The sequence below is a fragment of the Microtus ochrogaster genome, chromosome 7, assembly GCF_000317375.1.
Source record: "Microtus ochrogaster isolate Prairie Vole_2 chromosome 7, MicOch1.0, whole genome shotgun sequence".
Lineage (NCBI taxonomy): Eukaryota > Metazoa > Chordata > Mammalia > Rodentia > Cricetidae > Microtus > Microtus ochrogaster.
In genome coordinates this window covers 19667446-19690551 of record NC_022014.1, presented here as the reverse complement: position 1 = coordinate 19690551, position 23106 = coordinate 19667446, and the positions used below count along the sequence as shown (strand labels likewise).

Genomic DNA, 23106 nt, shown 5'->3' with positions numbered 1-23106 from the left:
CTAGTTCCAGGACAGGAACCAAAAAGCTACGGAGAAACCCTGTCTCGAAAAAATCCAAAAAAAAAAAATATATATTCTGGGGGTGGAGAGATGGCTCAGAGGTTAAGAGCACTGGCTGCTCTTCCAGAGGTCCTGAGTTCAATTCCCAGCAACCACATGGTGCTTCACAGCCATCTATAATGAGATCTGGTGCCCTCTTCAGGTGTGCAAACATACATGTAGGCAGAACACTGTATACATAACAAATAAATCTAAAAGAAAGTTGTTGTTTTTAAAAAAAAAGTGTATTCTGAGCTGGACAGTGGGCTAACTGGTTGAGAGCACTGGCTGCTGTTCTGGAGGATCTAGTTTGGTTCTCAGCATCCACATGGCAGCTTATGACCATCTTTAAACTTCAGTCTCAGGGGATCTGACTTCCTTTTCTGGCCTCCAAGGACACTGCACAGAATACACATTATTATTATTAATATTGCTAATACATTAAAAAGTTAAAGTATATCCTCAAATATTGTAGTTGGTTTTATTAAACAGAGGATTCTGCCTCTTTGGTTACATATTACATACATAATAATGCTTTAGATAGTGTTTAATGGCCTTAAAATTATAAAGTTTTATTTTACTTTAATGTTATTTTAAGTATACAATTGACAAAGTTATTATTCCTCTAACAAAGTTGAATGAAAAAGGTAAGCCAATTGCAAATTGCTAAACCGGGAATAATTGGTACAGGCTATAGCAAAGCTAATAGTATGTGAATCACTAAAATTGGGCAGAGTGGAGTAACAACATGAAATTTAATATTGAGCTCATAAAACAGGCATTACATAATCACCATTTTTAAAACTGTAGGTATTAAAAAGATATCTATAGGCAAAGATATTAGCATGGAGCCAAACTGATTTTGCCAAGAAATTAATTCTAGCTTTACTTTCCCCTGAATGGCTTGAGCTTTAGTTTATTCATTTTCATAGTATTATGAATTTCCAGCTACCCAAGTGTTTTATACACAGAAGCCTTGATTCTTCCCTTCCCCTCCTCTCCTTCCCTCCTCCCCTTCTTTCCCCTCCCTTCTCTTCTTCCCTCTTTTTTTTCTTGAGACAGTGTTTTTCTGTGTAGCCCTGGCTGTCTTGGAACTCAACTTTGTAAACCAAGATAGTCTTGAGCTCATAGAGATCCACCTGCCTCTGCCTCCCGTGTGCTGGGATTAGCCATGTTCAGCAAGAAGCCTTGATTCTTGAAGAACCTATTTGCACTTGTACCTTATTTACCCAATCACTATTGAAGCTCCAAAAGCCAATTCCCAAATGTCGTTTCTAGATTCTCCAGATATCTACCTGACCAGAACCTGTTTCTTACCAACCTAAACTACAATCATGTTGTTTCCACAGAAAATTCTGGTTCCTTTGCTTCCTTTTCTCCCTCTGTATGCTCGTTTAGTACAAACCTGTGAGGTACAGCAGAACAAGTAGACATCTTTGTACATATTTGGGGAAGAGTCTGATGAGGATGAAAAAGGTATTCCTGCAGAAAGAGAGTACCTACACTGGGCAGCTCAACAGAGTCAGGCAATGGACAAGGAGAGACTACTCTCCAGAGGGAGGCCAGGAACAGTCAGAAATTAGTTCAACCAGGGAGGAAGGGGGAGGTAGGCCACAGGATAACAAAGCCCCACTGGAATAAGGATGGAGTTTATAAGAAAGATGTCCCTAAATGGGTATCAGTACCTGAGTGGGCCCAGAAGGAGTGGTGGGCTGTGTGAATCTTCTGTATGGGAGGAGGGGGAGTGTATTAGCAGAGAGTTGGAGCAGGTTAGGGAGGATGTGCACATGGAGAAGCAATGTAGGGCAGGACAGGGTGCCCAACCATGGACATGGTAAGGAGGAAAATAAGAAAGGTGTAGGGGGCCGGTAAGATGACTGAGCAGCAAAGGTACTTGTTTGTCACCAAAGTTGATAACCTGAGTTGGATTCCCACAACCCACGCAGTGAAATTCATTTAAAAAAACTGAGAGAAATAAGATGGTTTCATTCTTTCGTAGTTCTCTTGGCTGTCCTCCTTTTTCTTACTTACCTTTATCTAATTCTATTTTATTCACCTACTTTTCCCTATGGTCAATCTGGAATTTAATTTCAGCACATTTTCTTCTCACTGTAGGTTGCTTCTTGGAATAACTTATTCTTCATTTGGATGGTTTAGGACTTTATTGTCAAGTGGAATTTGATAGCTGCATCATATATAGCTACTTAAAGTTAAATTCAAGTAAAAATCAAACATTTGATTCTTCCTCTGTACTAGCTATGTTACAGATGTTTACAATAGCCACATATAGCTGGCTCATGGCCAAGGTACTGGCCATTGCTGATACAGAATATCATTGCAGAAAATTCTGTTGGCTGTATTTTATAACATGCCACAGTTCTTCATATTTGACCATAAGCCTGTTGTACATGTCTATATGTAGCTGTATACATCCCCGTTTTGTTTCTAAATTGGACTGCTGTGTATTCATTGAGAATGTACTGCCTTTTGGGGAAATCTGTTTTTTTTTTTTTTTTTACATTCATCAGGCTTTCTACTTCCTCTATGTATTTACTTATACAACCCTGGTGTTGTGGTAAGTGTGTATTACTTGTCTATGCACACATGCACAGCCTTATTTGGGAGAACCTTGTTCTCTCTCTGTAGATCTTTGTGAGCTTCAGCTTTGCTCTTCTGTATCCTCTGTTGATTGTGTGGAGGAGTTTAGGTAACTCACAGTTGTATTGCTGCCATTTTCATCTTCTAAAATTCTCTTTTCTGAGCTTTCATGTCTTTCCTCCACAATCTTTATGGTTAACTTTATGTAATCTGATAGCTTCTGTACACTGCCTTCTGTACATACTGACCCCAACCCCTCTGAATTTGGTATTTCTTTGCTGAGTAATCCTGTCTTACTAACTTAGCAAATGTTTAGGCATATCACTTGGTCCTCTCATCTTTACTTGGGCCACTTTCAAGTGGAGATCATCTAAGGATCTAAGGTGTGGTTTTCACAGGGGAGCCTCCTTGGTTCTCTTTTAGCATTAGCAGGGTCTAACACAAACAGTGAATTGAGGTCTGATGCTCATGTACAGAATTACCCTTATGAGTTGAGTAGCAATGCTTTTCTATGTGGTGTAACTGAGTTCTTCTACAGGTCAGCCCTTCAAAGAATCTGTTTTCCTGTGAGATGAATTTCTTGGTTGCTTTGCTAGTGCCCCTGTGGTATGGTTGGCAATCTTTTATTTATTTTTTAATAATTTTAATTTTTGGGCTTTTAAATTCTATTTATGTTTATGTATGTATGTATGTATTTATGTATTTATTTATGGGTTTTCAAGACCGGGTTTTTCTGTAGCTTTGGAACCTGTCCTGAAACTAGCTCTTGTAGACCAGGCTGGCCTTAAACTCACAGAGATCCTCCTGCCTCTGCCTCCCGAGTGCTGGGATTAAAGGTTGCACCACCAGAACCTGGCATCAGGAAGAGGGGGTGGTTTTTACAAATATTTTTAATTTTTTACTTATTTTTTTATTTTATGCTGCTTTGGTGTTTTGCATGCATGCATGTCTGTATGACGACATTGGATCCCCTGGAACTGGAGTTACAGATGATTGTAAACTTCTATGTGGGTGCTGGGACTTGAACCCAGTTCTTATGGAGTCAGTCTTTACTCTGTTCCTGGTTTATAGTTTGTTATATCTGAACAATTGTCTTCTGTTCTCCATTGATTACAAGTTTTCCATTGACTAGAGGTTTACAGCCTAGATTTTCTTCGTCTATTGGTTTTTTTTTTGTTTTATACTTATTTATTTATTTATGTTGTTGTTGTTGTTGAGATAGAGTTTCTCTGCACAGCTCTTGCTGTCCTGGAACTCACTCTGTAGACTGTGTTGGCTTTGAACTCAGATGTCCACCTGTCACTGTCTACTTAGTCTTCGAATTAAAGGGTACCACCATTGTCTGCTGGTCTGTAGCTCTTTACATGCTTGAGCTCAGTGTGTATAGGAAAGGGTTATATGTATTTGTTGCAGACATTCTTATTGGTAATTTGGAATAACTCTGGTTCTGTGGGTTCTTCTTGGAAAGCACTGGGTAGAAGATTTTATCTTGTAGATAGAGGTTTATGACTTCCAGAAAGAAAACCAAAAATTGAAGTTGATAGAGTATTTAGGATTTATTCTGAATTCCATGTTGTATTATAAATTAGAAGTTGGTATATATCTATATCTAGCCATGGTTGATAAAGATTCAAATCTAAGGTGACTTTCACTGAAAAGAATATGTTTAGTAATTTTGAAGAGTAAAGTCTTAATATTTTTCTCTTTTAGCTTCCAATAAAAACAGGACAGCAAAATACACATACCAAAGTCAGCACCGAACATAACAAGGAATGTCTGATCAACATTTCCAAGTACAAGTTTTCTCTGGTCATCAGTGGCCTCACCACCATCTTAAAGAACGTTAACAATATGGTGAGTATCTGATTACTGAACTTCTGCTCTTTGGAGAATTGGCCTATTTTGGTTCTGAATTGGAAGTTTAGAGCAGCATGTTTTAAAAGTATGGGACTATTTTCTTAAGATTTAAGATGTGAGTCATTTCATTTTATGGTGAGCACAAGTGTAACTTAAATTTTGACTTTTTATATTTACCTTTAAGGCATCTCTTATTGCTCTTATTTCTTTCTTTCTTTCTTTTTTTTTTTTTTTGGTTTTTCGAGATAGGGTTTCTCTGTGGTTTTGGAGCCTGTCCTGGAACTAGCTCTGTAGACCAGGCTGGTCTCGAACTCACAGAGATCCGCCTGCCTCTGCCTCCCGAGTGCTGGTATTAAAGGCGTGCGCCACCACCGCCCGGCAATCTTATTTCATTTTTCAGACTTCAGAATTTACATGACTTTTGTATTGTGTGTAAACTGATCATAATAGAGATTCTTTCCCCCTTCTTTTCCTGCCACATCTACACCTCCAGCTGTGTAGTATGGAATCTGTTAATATGCTTTTCATTAGCCTATTCCTTGAATGTATTTGTTAACTGTTCATGTACAAATTATGTGGTGTATAAACTATGATCTTCACTCCTAAATTGTGGGATTAATTTTTATGACCATATTAATGAGTTTTCTCTCCCTTCCTGTAACCTGTAACAAATAATGATAGTCCCCTAAAAATTTATTTCCTAAAAACATAGGAACTTTTATAAAAGGGTACATTTATTTACACAATACATTTAATATTTTGCTGTAGCTCTTTTTGCCTGCTGTGGAGCAAAGTAATAGAATTTTTATGTACAAGTATATGGCTTTATTCCCAGTTATATTGCAGTATTCTTATGTTTGGGATCATCTTTAAAACTGTTGTGATGTTGGCATTCATTTAGAACTTCCTGAAAAGTTTTTTTGACTGTGAGATGGTTCACACACTGGTTGGAGGTAAAAACCAGCCCCCAAAAGTTATCTGTCCTTTGACCTCCTTGTGGACGCCATGGTGAGCCCACACTCACAATAATAACAATAAAATAAAAAAATAGAAATCTTCCTGTCTGTCTGTCTGTCTGTCTGTCTGTCTGTCTGTCTATCTGTCTATCTGTCTATCTGTCTATCTGTCTGTCTGTCTGTCTGTCTGTCTGTCTGTCTATCTGTCTATCTGTCTATCTGTCTATCTGTCTATCTGTCTATCTGTCTATCTGTCTAATCTATCTTGCTTTGAGGCGTCTCTGTGTAATCACCCTGACTGTCCTGGAACTCACTCTGTAGACCAGGCTGGCTTCAAACTCAGAGATCTGCCTGCCTCTGCCTCTCAAGTGCTGGGATTAAAGGTGTGTGACACCACCACCTGGTAAAAGTAGAAAATTGAAAAAAAATTGTACTATGAAAGTAATAGTCTCTTGTTATTAAGTAGATAGACGATGTAGAGTTCAGTTTGAAAGTAGTGAATGCTTAAGATTCACTGTTGTTGATGCAGCATTCAATTTTGATAAGAATTAAGAAATTAGTTGTTTTGTAGTAGAAAGAGATGGACTGGTACAGACCTCTAACTCGTGAACTATTTTTAATCCTCATTGATTCATCACCACCTACTCCCTTCATCCCCTCCCATTTATTTTCCTTCTTCTTTTCATGTTTTCTCTCGGGTAAGTTGGGCAGACCTTGAACTAGTCATTATTTCCATAGTGTTGGGATTACCAGTGTTTTCAAACCATGACTGAACACATCATAGACATTTTATAAACATAAAGCAGCTTGTTTTACTCTTGCATAGCTAATGACAGTCTTTAGTAAATGGCCTCTATTTCTATTCACCCAGGAATTTATTTTTTGAGTATTATGGCACAGTAAGAAGTAGTAGACTTAAATATCATTGAATGTAGAAGACAAAATGGAAGATCAATATTTTTTCTTGATTTTTAGTCTTTTCTTTGTTTTTGAGATGGATTTTCTTGTGTTGCCCTAGCCGTTCTAGAACTAGCTCTGTAGGCCAGTGTGGCCTTGACCTCACAGAGATCCACCTGCCACTGCCTCCCAAGTGCTGGGATTAAAGGTGTGTGCCACCGCCGTCTGACTGATCCTTTAGTCTTTTATATTTCATATGTGCTAATTTGTAATGAAGAGTGTTAATCAAGTTTTCTGAATATATTTTTCTTTTAGAGGATATTTGGAGAAGCTGCTGAAAAAAATTTGTATCTTTCTCAGTTGATTATATTGGATACACTGGAAAAATGTCTTGCAGGGGTAAGTAAATTCATTCTACAGTAAGCAGGTTCTGTGAATTCAATCTTAAGAATTATCTGGAGTATCAAAAGGTCAGTATGGACACTGAGCACACATGAAGAGTCTTTGTCTAAGATAGATATATATAAATTACATTTAATACAGTTGACCTGTTGTTGCAGAATTTAGAAAAAATTATTTTATCAACTTCAGTAAATTACATAGCTATTTAAATTTGCTTAAAATGTTAAGTTTGAGCTGTTTCTGTCGCTAAATTTTTTAAGAAAATATTTTTATGAAGAAATCATTATTTGATTAATTTCTCAGATATTATTAGCCTTGTGGCATTTTGCAGCTGGAAGAATATAATTGAGAAGTCCGAGGGCAATCTCATTTTCTTTCCTTCATGAATATGGGTTCAACTTTATACAGACTTTGAAAGTGGAATCTGTCCTTTTGACGGTAGCTACTACAGAACACTTGTGTAGATTTGAGCATTTGTAATAGGTCTATAGAGGAATCACTGAGGACTGGGTTCTTTCCCAGGTTCCCTCTGAGAGGCTGACTATTTCAACTATAACTTTATTTGAACTTTTTCAACACCTTTTCTGTTGTGTAAAGTGTTCATATTACTCACTAACCTTAATTCTTTACCAAACATGGGTGGATACACACACACACACACACACACACACACACACACACACACACACACGAAGATTTCTGCTTTAAAATTCTCTATGCCATATATGTTAGTTAATATTTTTTATTTATCACAGAATGCAGAATTTTGCTTCTTTTTTTAAAGATTTATTTATTTCTTATATATACTGTATTCTGCACCAGATCTCATTACAGATGGTTGTGAGCCACCATGTGGTTGCTGGGAATTGAACTCAGGACCTTCGGAAGAACAGGCAGTGCTCCTAACCTCTGAGCCATCTCTCCAACCCCTTTTTTGTTTGTTTTTTGAAAGAGGGTTTTTCTGTGTTAACTGCACTGGCTGTCCTGAAACTCTTCCTTTTTTTTTTTCCAAATATTTATTAATTATGTATACAATATTCTGTCTGTGTGCATGCCTGAAAGCCAGAAGAGGGCATCAGACCCCATTACAGATGGTTGTGAGCCACCATGTGGTTGCTGGGAATTGAACTCAGGACCTTTGGAAGAGCGGGCAGTGCTCTTAACCTCTGAGCCATCTCTCCAGCCCCTGAAACTCTTCCTATAAGACCAGGCTGGCCTCCAGTTCACAGAGATCCACTTGCCTTTTCTTGCCAGTGCTGGGATTAAAGGCGTGCGCCACCACCAACTGGCCAGAATTTTGCTTTTATTCAATATAACTTCTCCCATTTTTATTTGTTAAAGTTCTCTACAGTAAATTTAGTTGGAAGAGATTTAAAACAAAAATTTTAAGATACTTCATGTGGATGAGTGTTTTGCCTGCTTGTGTATATATGCACCATGTGTGTTTATATTTATATTTTTAAAAGTTCATTTTTTATTTTTATATGCATATGTATGTGTTTGCATGTGAATTTATGCACATGCGTGTAGGTGCACTCAGAGATCAAAGATTTTGAATCTCCATGGAGCTGGAATTATAGGTGGTTGTGACTCATCTAGCGTGGGTGTTGGGAACTGAACTCAGGTCCTTTGCAAGGACAGTACGTGCTCCCAACCACTGAGCCAAATTTCCAGCTCCTGTAGCATTTATTTACTTGTTCGTTTGTGTTGGGGGGGCATGCGTGCATGTCATGGTGTGCCTGTGGAGGTCAGAGGACAACTTTTGGGTAGTTGGTTCTCTCCTGCTTTTACGTGGGTTTTGGGGATTGAACTTGAGTCACCAGGCTTTTACAACAAGCACTCTGCTTATGGAGCTATTTTGCCATTTCAGCATATTTCAAACCCTAAAATTTTTTAGATTTGTTTTATGCGTTTCATCTGCATGTATGTATTTATGTACGCAGTATGTATGTATGTATGTATGTATGTATGTATGTATGTATGTATGTATGTATGTATTCTGTGTGTGTGCCTGGTGCCTGAAGAGGTCAAAAGAAGGTATTGGATCCCCTGTGACTATAGTTACAGATGGTTGTGAGCCACCACATGGGTACTGACAACTGAACATGGTTCCTCTGCAAGAATAAGTGCTCTTAACCACTGAGTCATCTCTCTAGCCTCTACTATTTTAAACTCTTACTAATCTCTGGCCATATTTCAAAATTGTTAGGCAGTATTTACAAGTTTTGCACTGAAAATCATAGGAACTATTTTAGCTTGGTGTCCTCTGTTAACTTGTAAAGTGGAGTGGAAGAACAAAATCATATAGAGGGACAGAATTTGGAGGCTGGACATTTTTAACTTGGCAGAGGTTTAGTACTTTGTAATTTCTGGTATATCAGGCACACCCATGATTGAGTTTGGTAGGATGGCGTATTGCCTCTTTAAGTTTACACAACTTTTGCTTCATTAACATTTTTAATTGAGAGGTAATGTGTCTTGGAGAGTGATTGCTGCTGACACTCTTTAGAGGCAGTAGAATGTGATGGTGGTGTGTTTCCATGGTCTACCTTGTAGAATGTGATTAAAATACATATTACCTTCCTTGACTTGGTCTGCTCTTGAAATTAGTTTTAGTTTCTTTTTTTCTTTTCTTGCTTGTGGAGTTAAGAGATTGTACTCAGGCCCTTGTGCATGTACCAGTGAGCCACATCCCTAGAACTGTGTCAGGTTAGTTAGCTATGCCACCTAGGAAATAATCAAGTAATCTGTAAGAAAATTGGCCCAGTTTTAAAAGTTAATTGCATGGAATACAAAATTGACATATGTGGTGTGTATGGGGAAAATTACTCTAGAATAAAGAAGCTGAAAGAGCAGAATAATCATGTTGAATCACTTTTGGGTCCTCACTGAATTAAAAGGTATGAAAGACATTTTCAGTGTCATAGATTATAGCTTAGGTATTAGATGATACCTGGAGTGGTATTTTTTTGTGTATAATTAGTGAAATTACCTGGCGCGAGTGAGAAGAAAACAAAGAACATGCAACAAACCCACTTAGGAGTTTATTGGGGGTTGGGTGTACAGGCCTGGTTGGTGGGGGGGGAGAGAAAGGGAGGGAGGGAGTGAGGAAGGGGGAGGAAGGGAGGTAGAAGGGAGATGGCACCTCCAGCTTTTAAGGGCTGTCTGGCGCATGCGCACAGCAGGGGGTGCGCGTGGTTACGTCATACAAGATAATGGAGCACACGCAGCTGCATCATATGTAGAAGATGCAACCATGCTGCACGTGGATCACACGGGGTCCTGTAAGATTCCTGGGACTCGTAGGCACTTCTGCTTGAGGGCTTGTCTACAAACGTGTGTCAGCCGCGTTGTGTGGCTGAGTCATTACAATTAGTATTGAAGTTACATTAGGGAATACCTTCATTAAAATAAGCTGACATACACAAGGGCTGAGATATTATAATGTTTATAACTTACTTTGAAGTGATTTAACTTAGTATTATTTGTAGTACATAGTACATGTTTTGGTAAGATTGTCCAAAGGCCAGTGTGTTCCCCAACTAGGAGTTTCTCTGGATGTTAATGACAAATGATACAGTGTACTTACTAGTGAATAAGAATGCAGTCCATTGAGAACTCACAGGGAACAACAGGTTTCCCAACGGGCAGGGATCAACTGATAAACAGGGAGTGATCAGGTATATGGAGCCGGTGAGGCCAGATGGAGGGTTGGGCTTCAATTGTAATGACAGGGCGAAGGTGTCTTCTTTATTGACCATACATAGGCAAATGTTGCATATTCAAGGAAATGATACAGTTGTTAAATTCAAGTGACGGTGTAGGTGTTCCTTCTATTTCAGCTTCTCTGTACGCTTGAAACCTAGTAACTGGAAATGTTTGCAGGTACAGTTAAAGTTTTAGAATTATGTGATTATTTCCATTTCAGCAACCAAAGGACACAATGAGATTAGATGAGACAATGCTGGTCAAACAGTTACTACCAGAAATCTGCCATTTTCTTCACACCTGTCGTGAAGGAAACCAACATGCAGCTGAACTTCGGAATTCTGCTTCTGGGGTTTTATTTTCTCTCAGCTGCAACAACTTCAATGCAGTCTTTAGTCGCATTTCTACAAGGTTAGTGTATATACATCATGTGGGGCTATTAAGTAAATTAAATTTTAGAATTCTTGTTTGCATAAACATACTTAATAGAATGACTTTTATCTGGGTGTTTGAAGAAATTTTATGTATTCTTGACATTTTAATTATATAATATTTAGAGTTATATTGGAAATACTGATGTGTAGATAGATATGAGTACTGTTACAAACTTGGAGAAGATGCTTTCCATGGTCAGGCCCTTTCTCTTTCTTTCAGCAAGAAGCTGAGAACTGACTTGAGAGCCCTGGTTTGGTGTTTTAAATGTATTTATTTAGATTCGAATCAGGTAGAGTAGCTGAGAAGTGCAGTGAGGGCTCTAATGATCTAATTCTCATAGCTATGCAATCAGAAGATCCCAAGTTACTTTAAAAATAATCGAAACAGTATAGAAGTAAAAGGAAGTAATTGCAAAGTAGAATTCCTGGAAAGTAGACTGTGTTTTAAGTGTGTATGAAGCAGTACCATTTATTGAGTATTCACAGTATACGCTATCTTGCTTTTATTCTCACTATGATGTTGAAAGATAGCTGCAGGCAAACAAGTTAATCCCACTCAAAAGTAAGGTATTGTGCTGGTGTGGTGGCTCACAACTTTAAAATCTCAACATTTGCGAGGCAGAGGCAGGAGGACCTCAGTGAGTTCAAGGCCAGCCTTTACATAGAGAGTTTGAAACCAATCAGGGCTACACAGTGAGACCTTGTCTCAAAAAACAAAACCAAAAATTCCTACATAGAAACAAACAAAAATTTTAAGGAATTGTGTCAAATAATGGAAGACCCCAAATTTCTAAGCCAGATAGGCATCAGGATCTACATTAGTTTCAGAATATCAGATATTTTCAGTATTTCTTTTTTAACTGTGTTTTATGAAATTTTTAAATTCAGTGCTTAAAAAAATGTAAGGGGCAGAAAAGATGGCTTGTGGTATAGAACATGAGTTTGCAGAGAACCTGAGTTTGGTTCCTAGTACCCGCATAGTTGACTGATAACTATACTTACAGATAATTCAACACCCTCTCTGGACACCAGGCACACATGTGGTGCACACACACATATATATATATATATATATATATATATATATATATATATATATATATGGGCACCCATATGCATAAAATCAAACAAACTTTTAAAAATGTACTTTAAATAAAACAAAAAGAAAAAAATGTCTTGGGGTGGGGAATTCACTTGGTGTAGGTAAAGGCGCTTGCCGAGTAAGCCTCTTCAACATGGATTCTCCCCATGGATCCCATGTAGAAATGGGAAAGAACTAACACCACACTGTAGTCTTCTGACCTTCACATGCATACCATGATACACATGCATTTCCCTGTTTTACACACAATATGAATTTAAAAATAAATTGTAGAGCCGGGCGATGGTGGCGCACGCCTTTAATCCCAGCACTCGGGAGGCAGAGGCAGGCGGATCTCTGTGAGTTCGAGACCAGCCTGGTCTACAGAGCCAGTTCCAGGACAGGCTCCAAAGCCACAGAGAAACCCTGTCTCGAAAAACCAAAAAATAAATAAATAAATTGTAGAAAAAAATGAAATAAAAATTACAGTTTAAATCTTTACTCGTAAGTCAAAATTTTAATCATTATAGGTGGAGAAATTAGTCTAGAATGATGCTCAATGGGATCAAATTATAAAGTAACTGCAAGTTTCTTTCATGAAAATGGTTTGCCTTTCTTGTACAAGTACTGTCTAATGGGTTCTTAATTATGATCAAATGAAAGGTATAATACAGTGCACTTAGAGATTTAGTAACTAAAAGACAAATATGGAGGAAACAATCCTTTTGATGCCTTGGTTCCTCTGTCTTTCGCTTGTTAATTTTGTACCAGCCGGGCTTCTGTTGCGTTCATTCTTGTTTCCCAGCAAGGTGAATGAGAATATATATCAAAATTTGAGGATTTTTGGTCCAGTGTTGAAGAACTGGTTTTTAATCTTTTTAATAAAAATGTTGTTCTATAATTATTATAGTAGGTGACAATAGTAGGTGACTATTAAAATTTTATTTAATATTATTGGTTAATGTTTATGTGACAAAACAACATTTCCATGGAGTTATTTTGAGTAAGCATATTTTTATATTCTGAGTCATTATATGCTGAGAGAGTCAGCAAGGTGACAAACAGGGAAATAGGAAACTGGAAAGTTATAGAAAGTAAAAACCCTTTCATTTTTACTATTTGAAGAAATATCTTAAATTGAAGATAGAAAACAATAAAGAAAAATGCAGTTAGTCTATCCATGCAGGAATTGTTAATGTTTATATAACATAACAATATTTCCATGAAGTTTTTAAGTAAGTATATTGTTCTATAAAGTAAATGTCCTTTCTTTGAAAACTCTAAAGTCACCCAAGGCTTGTTCTATGAGATTGGGCAGCAGTAGTTCACGTATAGACAGCTTTTGTTGATTTCCCAAGTCTAGTCCATAGTGAGAGCCTTTAGGGGTCCAGCCTGAATGTATTTTCAGGGTTCAGAGAAGAAGGTGTAGCTAGCGAAAGACTTAGGATCTGAGGGCGAAATGAATCTCTCACTCTGTGCTTTTCCGCATCAGTTTTATTGTTCTGTTTTTATTCTAATTCTCCTGTCCTACTTCTAAATCCTCCAGCCTTTTCTTTTAGCTTCTGTTCTTCTAGCCTAAATACTCTTTTTCCCATGAGCCTTGAAGTGAAAAAGAAATTACAAGAATTGCCTCTCATTGATCAAAAGCACATTCCCAGGGCTAGTGACAGGGAGCCTAGCCATTGCCATGGCAACACAAGGTTCTAGGGTTTCAACAGTAAGACTGTGACTGGGGGAAGGTGGGTTGGGGAAGGCACAGTGCTTTGTGACAAACTTGATACATAGGTCTGTTGTTAGCAGAGTGGCAAGCAAAGAGTTGGCATGCTTTTCTTAGGGTGCTTTGTGTAGTATCCTTAGTTGGGCAGTTAAAGGTGCATGCTGCTAGCCTGACAATCTGAGTTCAGTTCCTGGAGCCTATGTGGTGGTAGGAGAGAACCACTTCCCACAATTTGTTTTCTGATTGCATTAGCATGCAAGCGTACACACATAATAAATAATATAATTTTTTTTTTTTTTAGAAAAAAGAAAATTTGATGCTCAAATTATTTTGACAGTTGGGAGACTCCAGTTGTACAGCTGTATGAGTTTTGACCTGACTACAGTAGTTATTAATTTCCTTGTGTTCAATTTCAGGAAGACCTAGACACATTTGAAAATGTGTTCCAATCTTGGAATTAACTAATTTTTCCAAAAGAGCTGTGGCTAATGTGAGGAATAGAATTCAAACCTCAGTCTTAAATATATGGATGTGAAGTTTACTGGAATATCATTTTTCATCATTTTCTTTAAATTGTTTGTATTGTTTAGTTTTAAAATAAGTATGTTCTTACTTAATGTCTTCATTCACAAGCCCTTCATCTGTTGAATCAGAATCTTGGACTGTTCTAAGACTTAAATTTGTAAATTATTTTTGATTTCTATTTTCAGGTTACAGGAGTTGACTGTTTGTTCAGAAGACAATGTTGATGTCCATGATATAGAATTGTTACAGTATATTAATGTGGATTGTGCAAAATTAAAACGACTTCTGAAGGGTAGGTTTTCATGTATAATATATTTGCAGTTAACATAATTAATCTCAGTATTATGAATATAATAATTCTGTTTGAAATGGATATCAAAGTAGAATTTATAGTGTGCATGTTCATGTGAAATGGCCAGTAATGCACACGACTGACTGATTTTTGGACATTTGAATAGAATGCAGTAGAGAACATGAGTTTTATCTTATTTTTGAGACAAGGTCATTGTTTATACCTGGCAGATCTGGAACTCATTTTGTAGATCAGGCTATCCTTAAACTCAGAAATATCTGCCTCTGCCTCCTGAGTTCTGGAATTAAGGGTGTGTAAGGCTTGGCTGAAAACTTGAATATTTTAAATCTTGGCAATAGAAAGTTTTCTTCAGTTACAGTTTTGCTTGTAAAGAAGTTTGTGTCTCCAGGCGGTGGTGGCACATGGTTTTAATTCCAGCAATTGGAAAGCAGAGGCAGATGGATGGATCTCTGTGAGTCTGCGGCCAGCTTGGTCTATAGAGTGAATTTCAGGACAGCTAAGGCTACATAGTGAGACTGCCTTGAAACAAACCAACAAACAACCTGCCCTCCCTCCCCAATTAAAAAAAAAACCAGAAAAAGACTATTATTCTATACGTGTATATGAGGACTTGCATGTTATAATGCTGTTGTGGAGGTCACAGATCCACTTTGTAGCGTTGATTGTCTCCTTCCACCTTGGGTTCAGTGAATTGAACTCTAGCAGATTTGTGTGGCAAGTGCTTTTATACAGAGCACTATTGGCAGCCCTTCTTTAGCTTTTTAGGATGTATTTATATAGGGACAATAATGTAAAATTCTGTTCTATCAATATTCTTTGATCATATTTATTATTTGCCTTTCTTTTTCATGCAGAACCTATACTTAAAATTGTGTGCATACAAGAGTGTGTCCCTAGAAAGGGTATTGTGAGAGAAGGGTGAGATTTTAAGAGAGGTGGAAAATGAGTTACTGACTACATAAAATAAGAAAGGTGAAGAGAGGACTCATTGCGGGAGAAATAGGAGGGTAGTAATGAGAACACATATGCATGAAGATGACAGATGATATGTTGAAACTCATTACTTGTATGCTAACCCTAAAGATTAATTTTAAAAAAATTTATGGGGCTGGAGAAATAACTAAAAAAAGAAAGAAAAGAACATGTTATGATGTAGTTCAGTAGTAGAATGCTTATATAACAAACCCACATCTATGGGTTTGATCCCTAACTGTACCAAAAAAGTAATTTCAGATATTATTATTGAAAAATCAAGAAGTTATTTAATTAGTTTTATTCATTCTGTGCCTTGCCTTCTCAGTTAAACCTGTTTGGAAACTCACTTAGTCACAGATATGCCCAGACCCAGTCATGTTAACAGTGAAGATTAGCCATCACAGTGACATTTTGGAAATAAATCTAGTCCAAGTTATTCATGAGTAAGGATTTGGTTAAAACAGTAGTTTTCTTAGTGATGCCTAAATCATGATAAGTAATTGAGATGGTTCTCCATGTCCAAATAAGATAAAATAAGAGTAGAGAAGAATGATTTAATTTATATTGAGACTACTTGCTCATGTTTCTAAGAAGGATTTCATCTTTATTATTTTTATATGTGTGTGTGTGCTGTGGGCTGCAGAAGAGGGTGTTGGATTCCCTGGAGCTGGAGTTACAGGTTGTTGTGAGCTGCCATGTGTAGGTTCTGGGAAGCAGACTCAGGTCCATACAAATCAACTTCCATCCTAGCCACTGAGCCATTTCGCCAGCTTCATATTTCTTCTGTTGAATGCACTTCCCTGTAAGCATAGATTTAGAATAGATGCAGATAAGTCTATAAAATATGAAGCTCGTGTTAACTAGGCTTTTGAAAGTTAGCTGTAGGGGCTGGACAGTTGTTCAGCAGTTAAGAGCACTTACTGCTCTCATAGAGGACCTTAGTTTGGTTCCCAACACCCACATGGTGGTTAATCCATCTGTAATTCCAATTACATGAATTCCAATGTTTACTTAGACTTCTTCAGGCACCAGGCATGTTTGTGATGCACTTTCATGCATAAAAAGCAAATAAAAAAGTTAGCTCTAGATGACAATAGCAAAAGAATTGGAAAATTTCTGTGGTTAATAATTACAGTAATAGTATGTTTTAAACTCACTTCAACAAAAATTTTTTTAGAAACTGTATGTAATAAGCCATATTAATTTCTGGAGATTGAGAGGCTAATAAAATTTTGAACATGTCCTTAAGAAGCTTAAGCTTTGAGTGCCATGTTTTCTCTGGAAACCATTCTGTAGTGAGGATTAGTGGAGGATTATGTGACACGATTTTCTGTCACGGTATTGAGGATATGTGGGTGTGGTAGAGGTCTCCATAGGATGAGTGATATGGGAGTCAATGTTATTATTTTGGAGGTATAATACTTGGTTAGGATATGTAGCATTGACAATAAATTTAAATACATAAAATTATGTGTAGGAATCCCAAAATATTATAGAGCATTTAGTTAAAGCAGAAAAGAGAAAGGACTAGAGGCAGGCAGATCTCTGTGAGTTTGGGGCCAGCCTGGTCTACAAAGAGCTAGTTTCAGGACAGGCTCCAAAGCTACAGAGAAACCCTGTCGGGGGGTGGGGGGGAAGAAAAGAGAAAGGATTGATGACAGAACAGAATGGCCAACTAATTGATAAATGGAGCTTTGTGTCTACAAAGTCTCAGTTGTCAGTAAGATATCCAATAAGGAATTGAAGCACATGGCTGGGGAAGTAGCTTAGTTGGTAGAGTGCTTGCCTGCTTTCCCTAAAGCCTGGGTTCAATCCCTGGCACCATGTAAACTGCTTGATAGTGCATGCCTGCAGTCCCAGCACTTCAGGGGTAGAAGCAAGAGGATTAGAAGTTCAACTATAGAAGGACTTAGCTAGAGGTTAGACTGAGATACATGAAACTTTGTCTCAAAAAAAAAATCCACGGAAATTGTAGAGTGGAAGTAATTAAGTATACACACATTGGGATTGAAACTAGGTTGTGGTACACATTGATAGTATTTTAAGGGTAAAATGATGAAGATGAAAGGACTAAAGAGAGAAGTAAAGAAGTAATGCCATTGATTTCATGTCAAGAACTAGGAGTAAAGAAAAAAACTGATTTGGGGAACAAGTTTGTTCCCCATTTGTATTTGGGTTTCCCCACCCTCATCTGTATTTTCAGAAAAAGAAATTACAGTTAAAAGATAAGTATAAGAGGTGTATGTATGTGTTTGTATACATATATATATTTATATAAAAGAGGTATATGCTTATAAGAGTATAAGTATAAAAGGACTCATTTCTATTTTAGAAACATTCTATGTAATGCCTGGTAGCCCTTCTTTAAAAGTCCTTGGGCAATGTTTTGCTGGCTTTGCTTTGGGACTTCTACGGTAGAGTGGTTTGTAGAGGAGTCGTCTTTTTCAGATAATATGTTCTTTTTAGATGTGGACAATAAATTTATAAAAGATGAGCTTAAAATGTATCTGTGGTATTTATATGGAGATACAGGTAATCTTGTACTGCAAATGCAGTCCTGAGAGTGCCTGGAGCCTCTTCTGAGTGCACTGTCATTCAAGGATAATGCATAGCTGGCAACGTGGGGCTACCTCTGATGTGACCAGTTGTGACCTTCACTTGCCTGAAACATCTCAAGTACTTTAAATACTAGGTGTATATGAGAAGGGAAGAAGGGTACTCTGGAAATGAAGAATGTGAAGGGATAGCTGGAAAGATGAACCATACAGAAGAGGTCATACAGCTCAGCTGGCAGCTCCCCTCTTTTTGAAGCCTGTTGACTTAAGTATATCAGATTCCCAAAGTGGCCAGGAAGAAGTCTGAGCTTCCAGTTCAATGGAATTGTATGTTATGCCTTAGACAGAAGCTCCCCAGTCCCCCTCCCCACAAAACAAGCTATTAGGCCAGCAGACTTCAGATCATTGAAACAGAAAGCAAAAACTTTCCTAGCGGGAAATATCACTCTAGGACTGATACTGAGTGGAACCATTTTGATTTCTACCCCTTGATTCCTGGATCAGTGAATCCTGGCTATGGGAAAACCTGCGCCACATATTGGATACAGATTCAAAGCATATATTGCCACTGGAGCAACCTTCCCCTAGCCCTCCAGGGTAATGTCACCTGATTGCCATCATAACTGGGTCTTGCAAAAGCTGTTCACTATTCTATCAAACCAGCTGCTTCAGGATGTAGGGGACATACTAAGACCAGTGAATTCCATGAACATCAGCCCACTATTAGATTTCTCTGGTTGTTAACTGATTTCCTTGGTTAGAAGCAGTTCTGTGTGGAACACCATGATGGTAAATAAGATAGTCTGTAAGTCCATGGATGGTAGTATTGGCAGAAGGAATACTTGCTGGAAAGGCAACTCATAACCAGAATAAGTTATCTATTCTAGTAAGGACAAAGCATTGCCCTTTCTATGGAAGAGCTTGTCTAGTGTTATCAGCCACCAAGTCTCGAGCTGGTCACCTGGGGACTCATGCCATATCTGGTCCTCAGTGTTGATCTGTGCTGCTGGCAGATCTAGCACTGAGCAACAATTGTAATCACGGCAGCCTTAGTGAGTGTTAAGTCCATGTTGTCAGGCCCATGTATAACCTCCTTTTTTGCCACCATGGCTACTTTGTTAATGGACAGTAACAGAGAGGGTTGGAGAAAGAAGCTGACTGTCCACAGACTGGGCCATCCTTTCTACTTCATGATTGAACTTCCACTCTCCTGAAGTCACCTTTTGATGAGCGTTTACATGGGACACAAGTATCTTCAAATCTTTTGCCCATTTAGAGAGATCTGTCTACAGACTTCTTCCCAGTTGTCTTTCTCACTAACTTTTAAATCATGCTTCTTCCAAGTCCCTGACCATCCAGCTGATCCATTGGTACAGCCCATGTGTTAGAAAGCAATCATACACCTGGCCATTTTTCATTCAAGCAAAATGTACAGTCATATGTACTGTTGCAGCTTCTCCTCACATTGAAGATTTCTCTTCATTGGTATCTTTTTTTTTTTTTTTTTTTCGAGACAGGGTTTCTCTGTGGCTTTGGAGCCTGTCCTGGAACTAGCTCTGTAGACCAGGCTGGTCTCGGACTCACAGATATCCGCCTGCCTCTGCCTCCCGAGTGCTGGGATTAAAGGTCTTCATTGGTATCTTTTGTGGTTATACCAGAAAGGGGTTATGCAGCAGCTGTCCATACCCAGGTGGTGTCTTCATAATGTGTAGAAAGAACCATTAATAAACCAGGTCCTAAACTTTCCTTCCTCAGTCAGCTGATCATTGTGAACACCCCATGAAGTTATAGGTGCATGGTTGGAAGCAGAAGGCATTGTAACAGGAGTAGAAACCATAGCATTCGACAACTTGATGTATCTTGCTTGTGACCTCAGGACCTAATTGCACCTGACCACAATATACACCACTCTCATTTGATAATAGACTAATGCACATCCTACTTTATAGCTATAAATCAATAATATTCATTCAGCTTGTAATCAGCTCATGAGAGGTAGCTCAGATAACATGATAACTTGGTGGTCTCTTCAAGAGCAGTCTCTTAATTGGAGAATAATTGTCTATAGATGACAGATCCTTGCTCCCAAATCACAAGGGTCTCTTCTGTGATTCATCTAGAGGAGTCACCTTAAGTACCATTGGGTCTACTGGATCATATGGTCCAGCTGTAGAATAGCCTGCAGAGCAGCCTTGACCTGATGAAAAAACTTCCCTTGTTCTAGGCTCCACTCAAAGCTAGCAGCTTTTTGAGTTACTTGGTATATGGACCAGAATAACAAAACAAAATGAGGAATATGCTACTTCCAGAAACCAGATAGGCCCACTAAGCTTTGTGTGTCTTTATTGTTGGTAGGAAGGCTCACCTTATCCTTCACAATAACTTATCCTTCGCCTTAGAAGGAATATTTCTGCATATTTCTTCCCACTGAACTTCTAGAAATTTTCCTGAGGTTAAAGAACTTGAATTTGGATTTATTTACCATTCTTCAGTGTTCATGAATGTTACAAACAAGTCCAAAGTGGTTGCTGCTTCCTGCTCACTTGCTTCAGCATAATGTCATTAATGTAGTGTATCAGTGTGATACTTTCTGAAGAGATGTTCAATATCCCTTCAAACTAAGTTACGACACAGGAGTGGATAGTTAGCATATTCTTGAGGTAAAACTATAAAGGTATGTATTACTTACCCTGCCATCTGAAAACAAATTGCTTCTGGTTGTTCTTATGGACAGGTACTTAGAGAGGAATTTGCTTGACTCAAAGCTGAATACTATGTACCAGGATGTGTGTTAATCCATTTAAGTAAGGGCATCACATCTGGTACAGCAGCTGCAATTTGAGTCACTCCTTGATTGTTTGATAGTCAGCTGTCATTGTCTATGATCCATCTGTCTTTTTGCAGGGAACCAATGTAGAAATTCTGCCAACTTCTAAGTATATCTATATCAGTTATATATTCTTTTTTTGTTTTGTTTTGTTTTGATTTTTGAGACAAGGTTTCTCTGGAGTTTTTGGTGCTTGTCCTGGAACTAACTCTTGTAGACCAGGCTGGCCTCGAACTCACGGAGACCCACCTGCCTCTGCTTCTCGAGTGCTGGGATTAAAGGCATGCGCCACCACTGCCTGGCCAGTTATATATTCTCGAACTGAGGAAATAACCACAGGATGAGTTTGGGGACCCACTTGACCTCTGTGAGTTAGACTAAAGCCAAAATTAAGCCCCTAAGACACATACTTTAACTGGAGGACCACAGCGCTATTTGAGATCTCTTGGAATCAGTGTCAGTTTAGAACCAATATCCAGTAGACCTTGGAAAGTCTCATTGTTTCCTTTTCTTCAGAGTACAGACCCATGTAAAAGGTCATAGGTCCATTAGGAAAGGAAGAGAGAAAGGGTAACAGTAAAACTTCTAAGTATTTTAGCAAGGTCCTCAGGGGGACCTGGCCTTCTCATTCACGGGCTTCTGGGTCGTCAGACCAACTGAAGTCTGGAAATTGGCTGAGATGCCCTCTTTCTTTTGTTTGTTTGAGAATTTTTCTGCTTATACAGATGTACAATAAACACATAGTAGGCTTCTTATCTAATTCATTCCTGGAAGTATCATGACTAGCTAGTACCAAAAGTTCCATAGGAGTCATACCATCATAAAAGCCACTTTGTCTGTGCTGCTTATTATGCTTTTGGCAATTCAGTACTGCTGCTACCTGGCTCCTTCTACTATGGGGGCCCAATTAAGCCCATCACATTTAACTTTTCCAAGCTAATAATAAAAATAGGAGCATCAGTGTCTCCAACCCTAAGTTCTGGCACAAGGAAAAGAGCTATGACAAAGATTTCAAATGGCTTATTCCCCCTCTTATAATTTTATGTCTTATAGGAGTAGTGAAAGGCTGTCTTCTGGGCCTTCCCATTGTGGAGGATTGGGTTTTATATGGTACACCATATTATATGGTCCAAGCCCTAAAATCTCTTCATCAATGCTAAGCCAAGGGACACCAGGTATTCCCAGTTTTTTTTTTTTTTTTTTTCAGTGATTGTCTTGTGCCAAGTGCTTCAATCAACCAGTCAAACTTCTGACACCTTTTTTAAACCACGATAATTTCAATATTACACTTAGGACTTTCACTCAGTGGGTCCATATCGATAAGCTCAGCTTGATCCAGTTTTATGTTCCTTCCACATCATTAAAAATCTATTCTCATACATATTCTCCGAACTTCTGTTTGAATGAATTAAACACTAGTGGTGTAGCACACCTTATGAATTTTACCTTTAGGAGCCTGCTTAGGCTTGATTCTACTTGTATTTTGTAGGCTACTTTTGGTGGGCACTGAGGGATCTTAGTATGGTCTTGCCTAATATTTCTTCTTAAGGGAAAGTCACAGCTAGTTTGTAGTCAAGGATTAATTTCCTCAGGCAAAGGTACAGAAGGAAATACTGCAAGGGATGGGATGCATCCTCCACTAGGAGTGAGAAGACTACTTTCTCAGGTGAGATAAACCCTTCAGAATATGAGGCTTCTTGAGCCCTCTGCTTTGCTTCTCCATTTTGAATCTCCAAGAGTCCTACGCGTCTCCATCTCAAGTTCAGGAGGATCCCACCATTTACAGTCAGTGCGTTTAGGTTCTAATATTAGTACAGAATTACTGTAGAAACAGGAAGATGCACTTACTAGCAGGAGTGAGGCAGGCAGGCAAAAAGCAAAAGGTTTCTTCTTCCATGTCCTTTTATGCAGGTTGTCATCAGGAGGTGTGGCCCAGATTTAGGGTGGCTCTTCCCACATCAAGTGATCCTATCAGGAAAACCCTTTATAGGTGACCCAACTACTTGGATTTTTGTCGATTCCAGATGGAGTCAAGTTGACAACTAAGATTAGCTAGCATACTACCTAAGTTTCTGACTTAACCTGTCAGAAACGCAGATTGGAGAAAAGGTACCCCCTTTAACAAATGGTGCTGGGAGCCAGGCGGTGGTGGCGCACGCCTTTAATCCCAGCACTCGGGAGGCAGAGGCAGGCGATCTCTGAGTTCGAGACCAGCCTGGTCT

General features: G+C 38.5%; 1 protein-coding gene across 4 annotated transcripts in view; it reads left to right on the top strand.

The window, feature by feature from the left end:
* Nf1 (neurofibromin 1) overlaps positions 1 to 23106 on the top strand; it is a 259312-nt gene that overhangs the window by 37252 nt on the left and 198954 nt on the right. For all 4 annotated transcript variants that reach the window (XM_026780143.1, XM_026780142.1, XM_005349426.2 and 1 more), the window contains exons 2-5: positions 4348 to 4491; positions 6663 to 6746; positions 10678 to 10868; positions 14400 to 14506. In XM_026780143.1, the coding sequence (XP_026635944.1) occupies positions 4348 to 4491; positions 6663 to 6746; positions 10678 to 10868; positions 14400 to 14506 (526 nt within the window). The remainder of the gene's footprint in view (positions 1 to 4347; positions 4492 to 6662; positions 6747 to 10677; positions 10869 to 14399; positions 14507 to 23106) is intronic.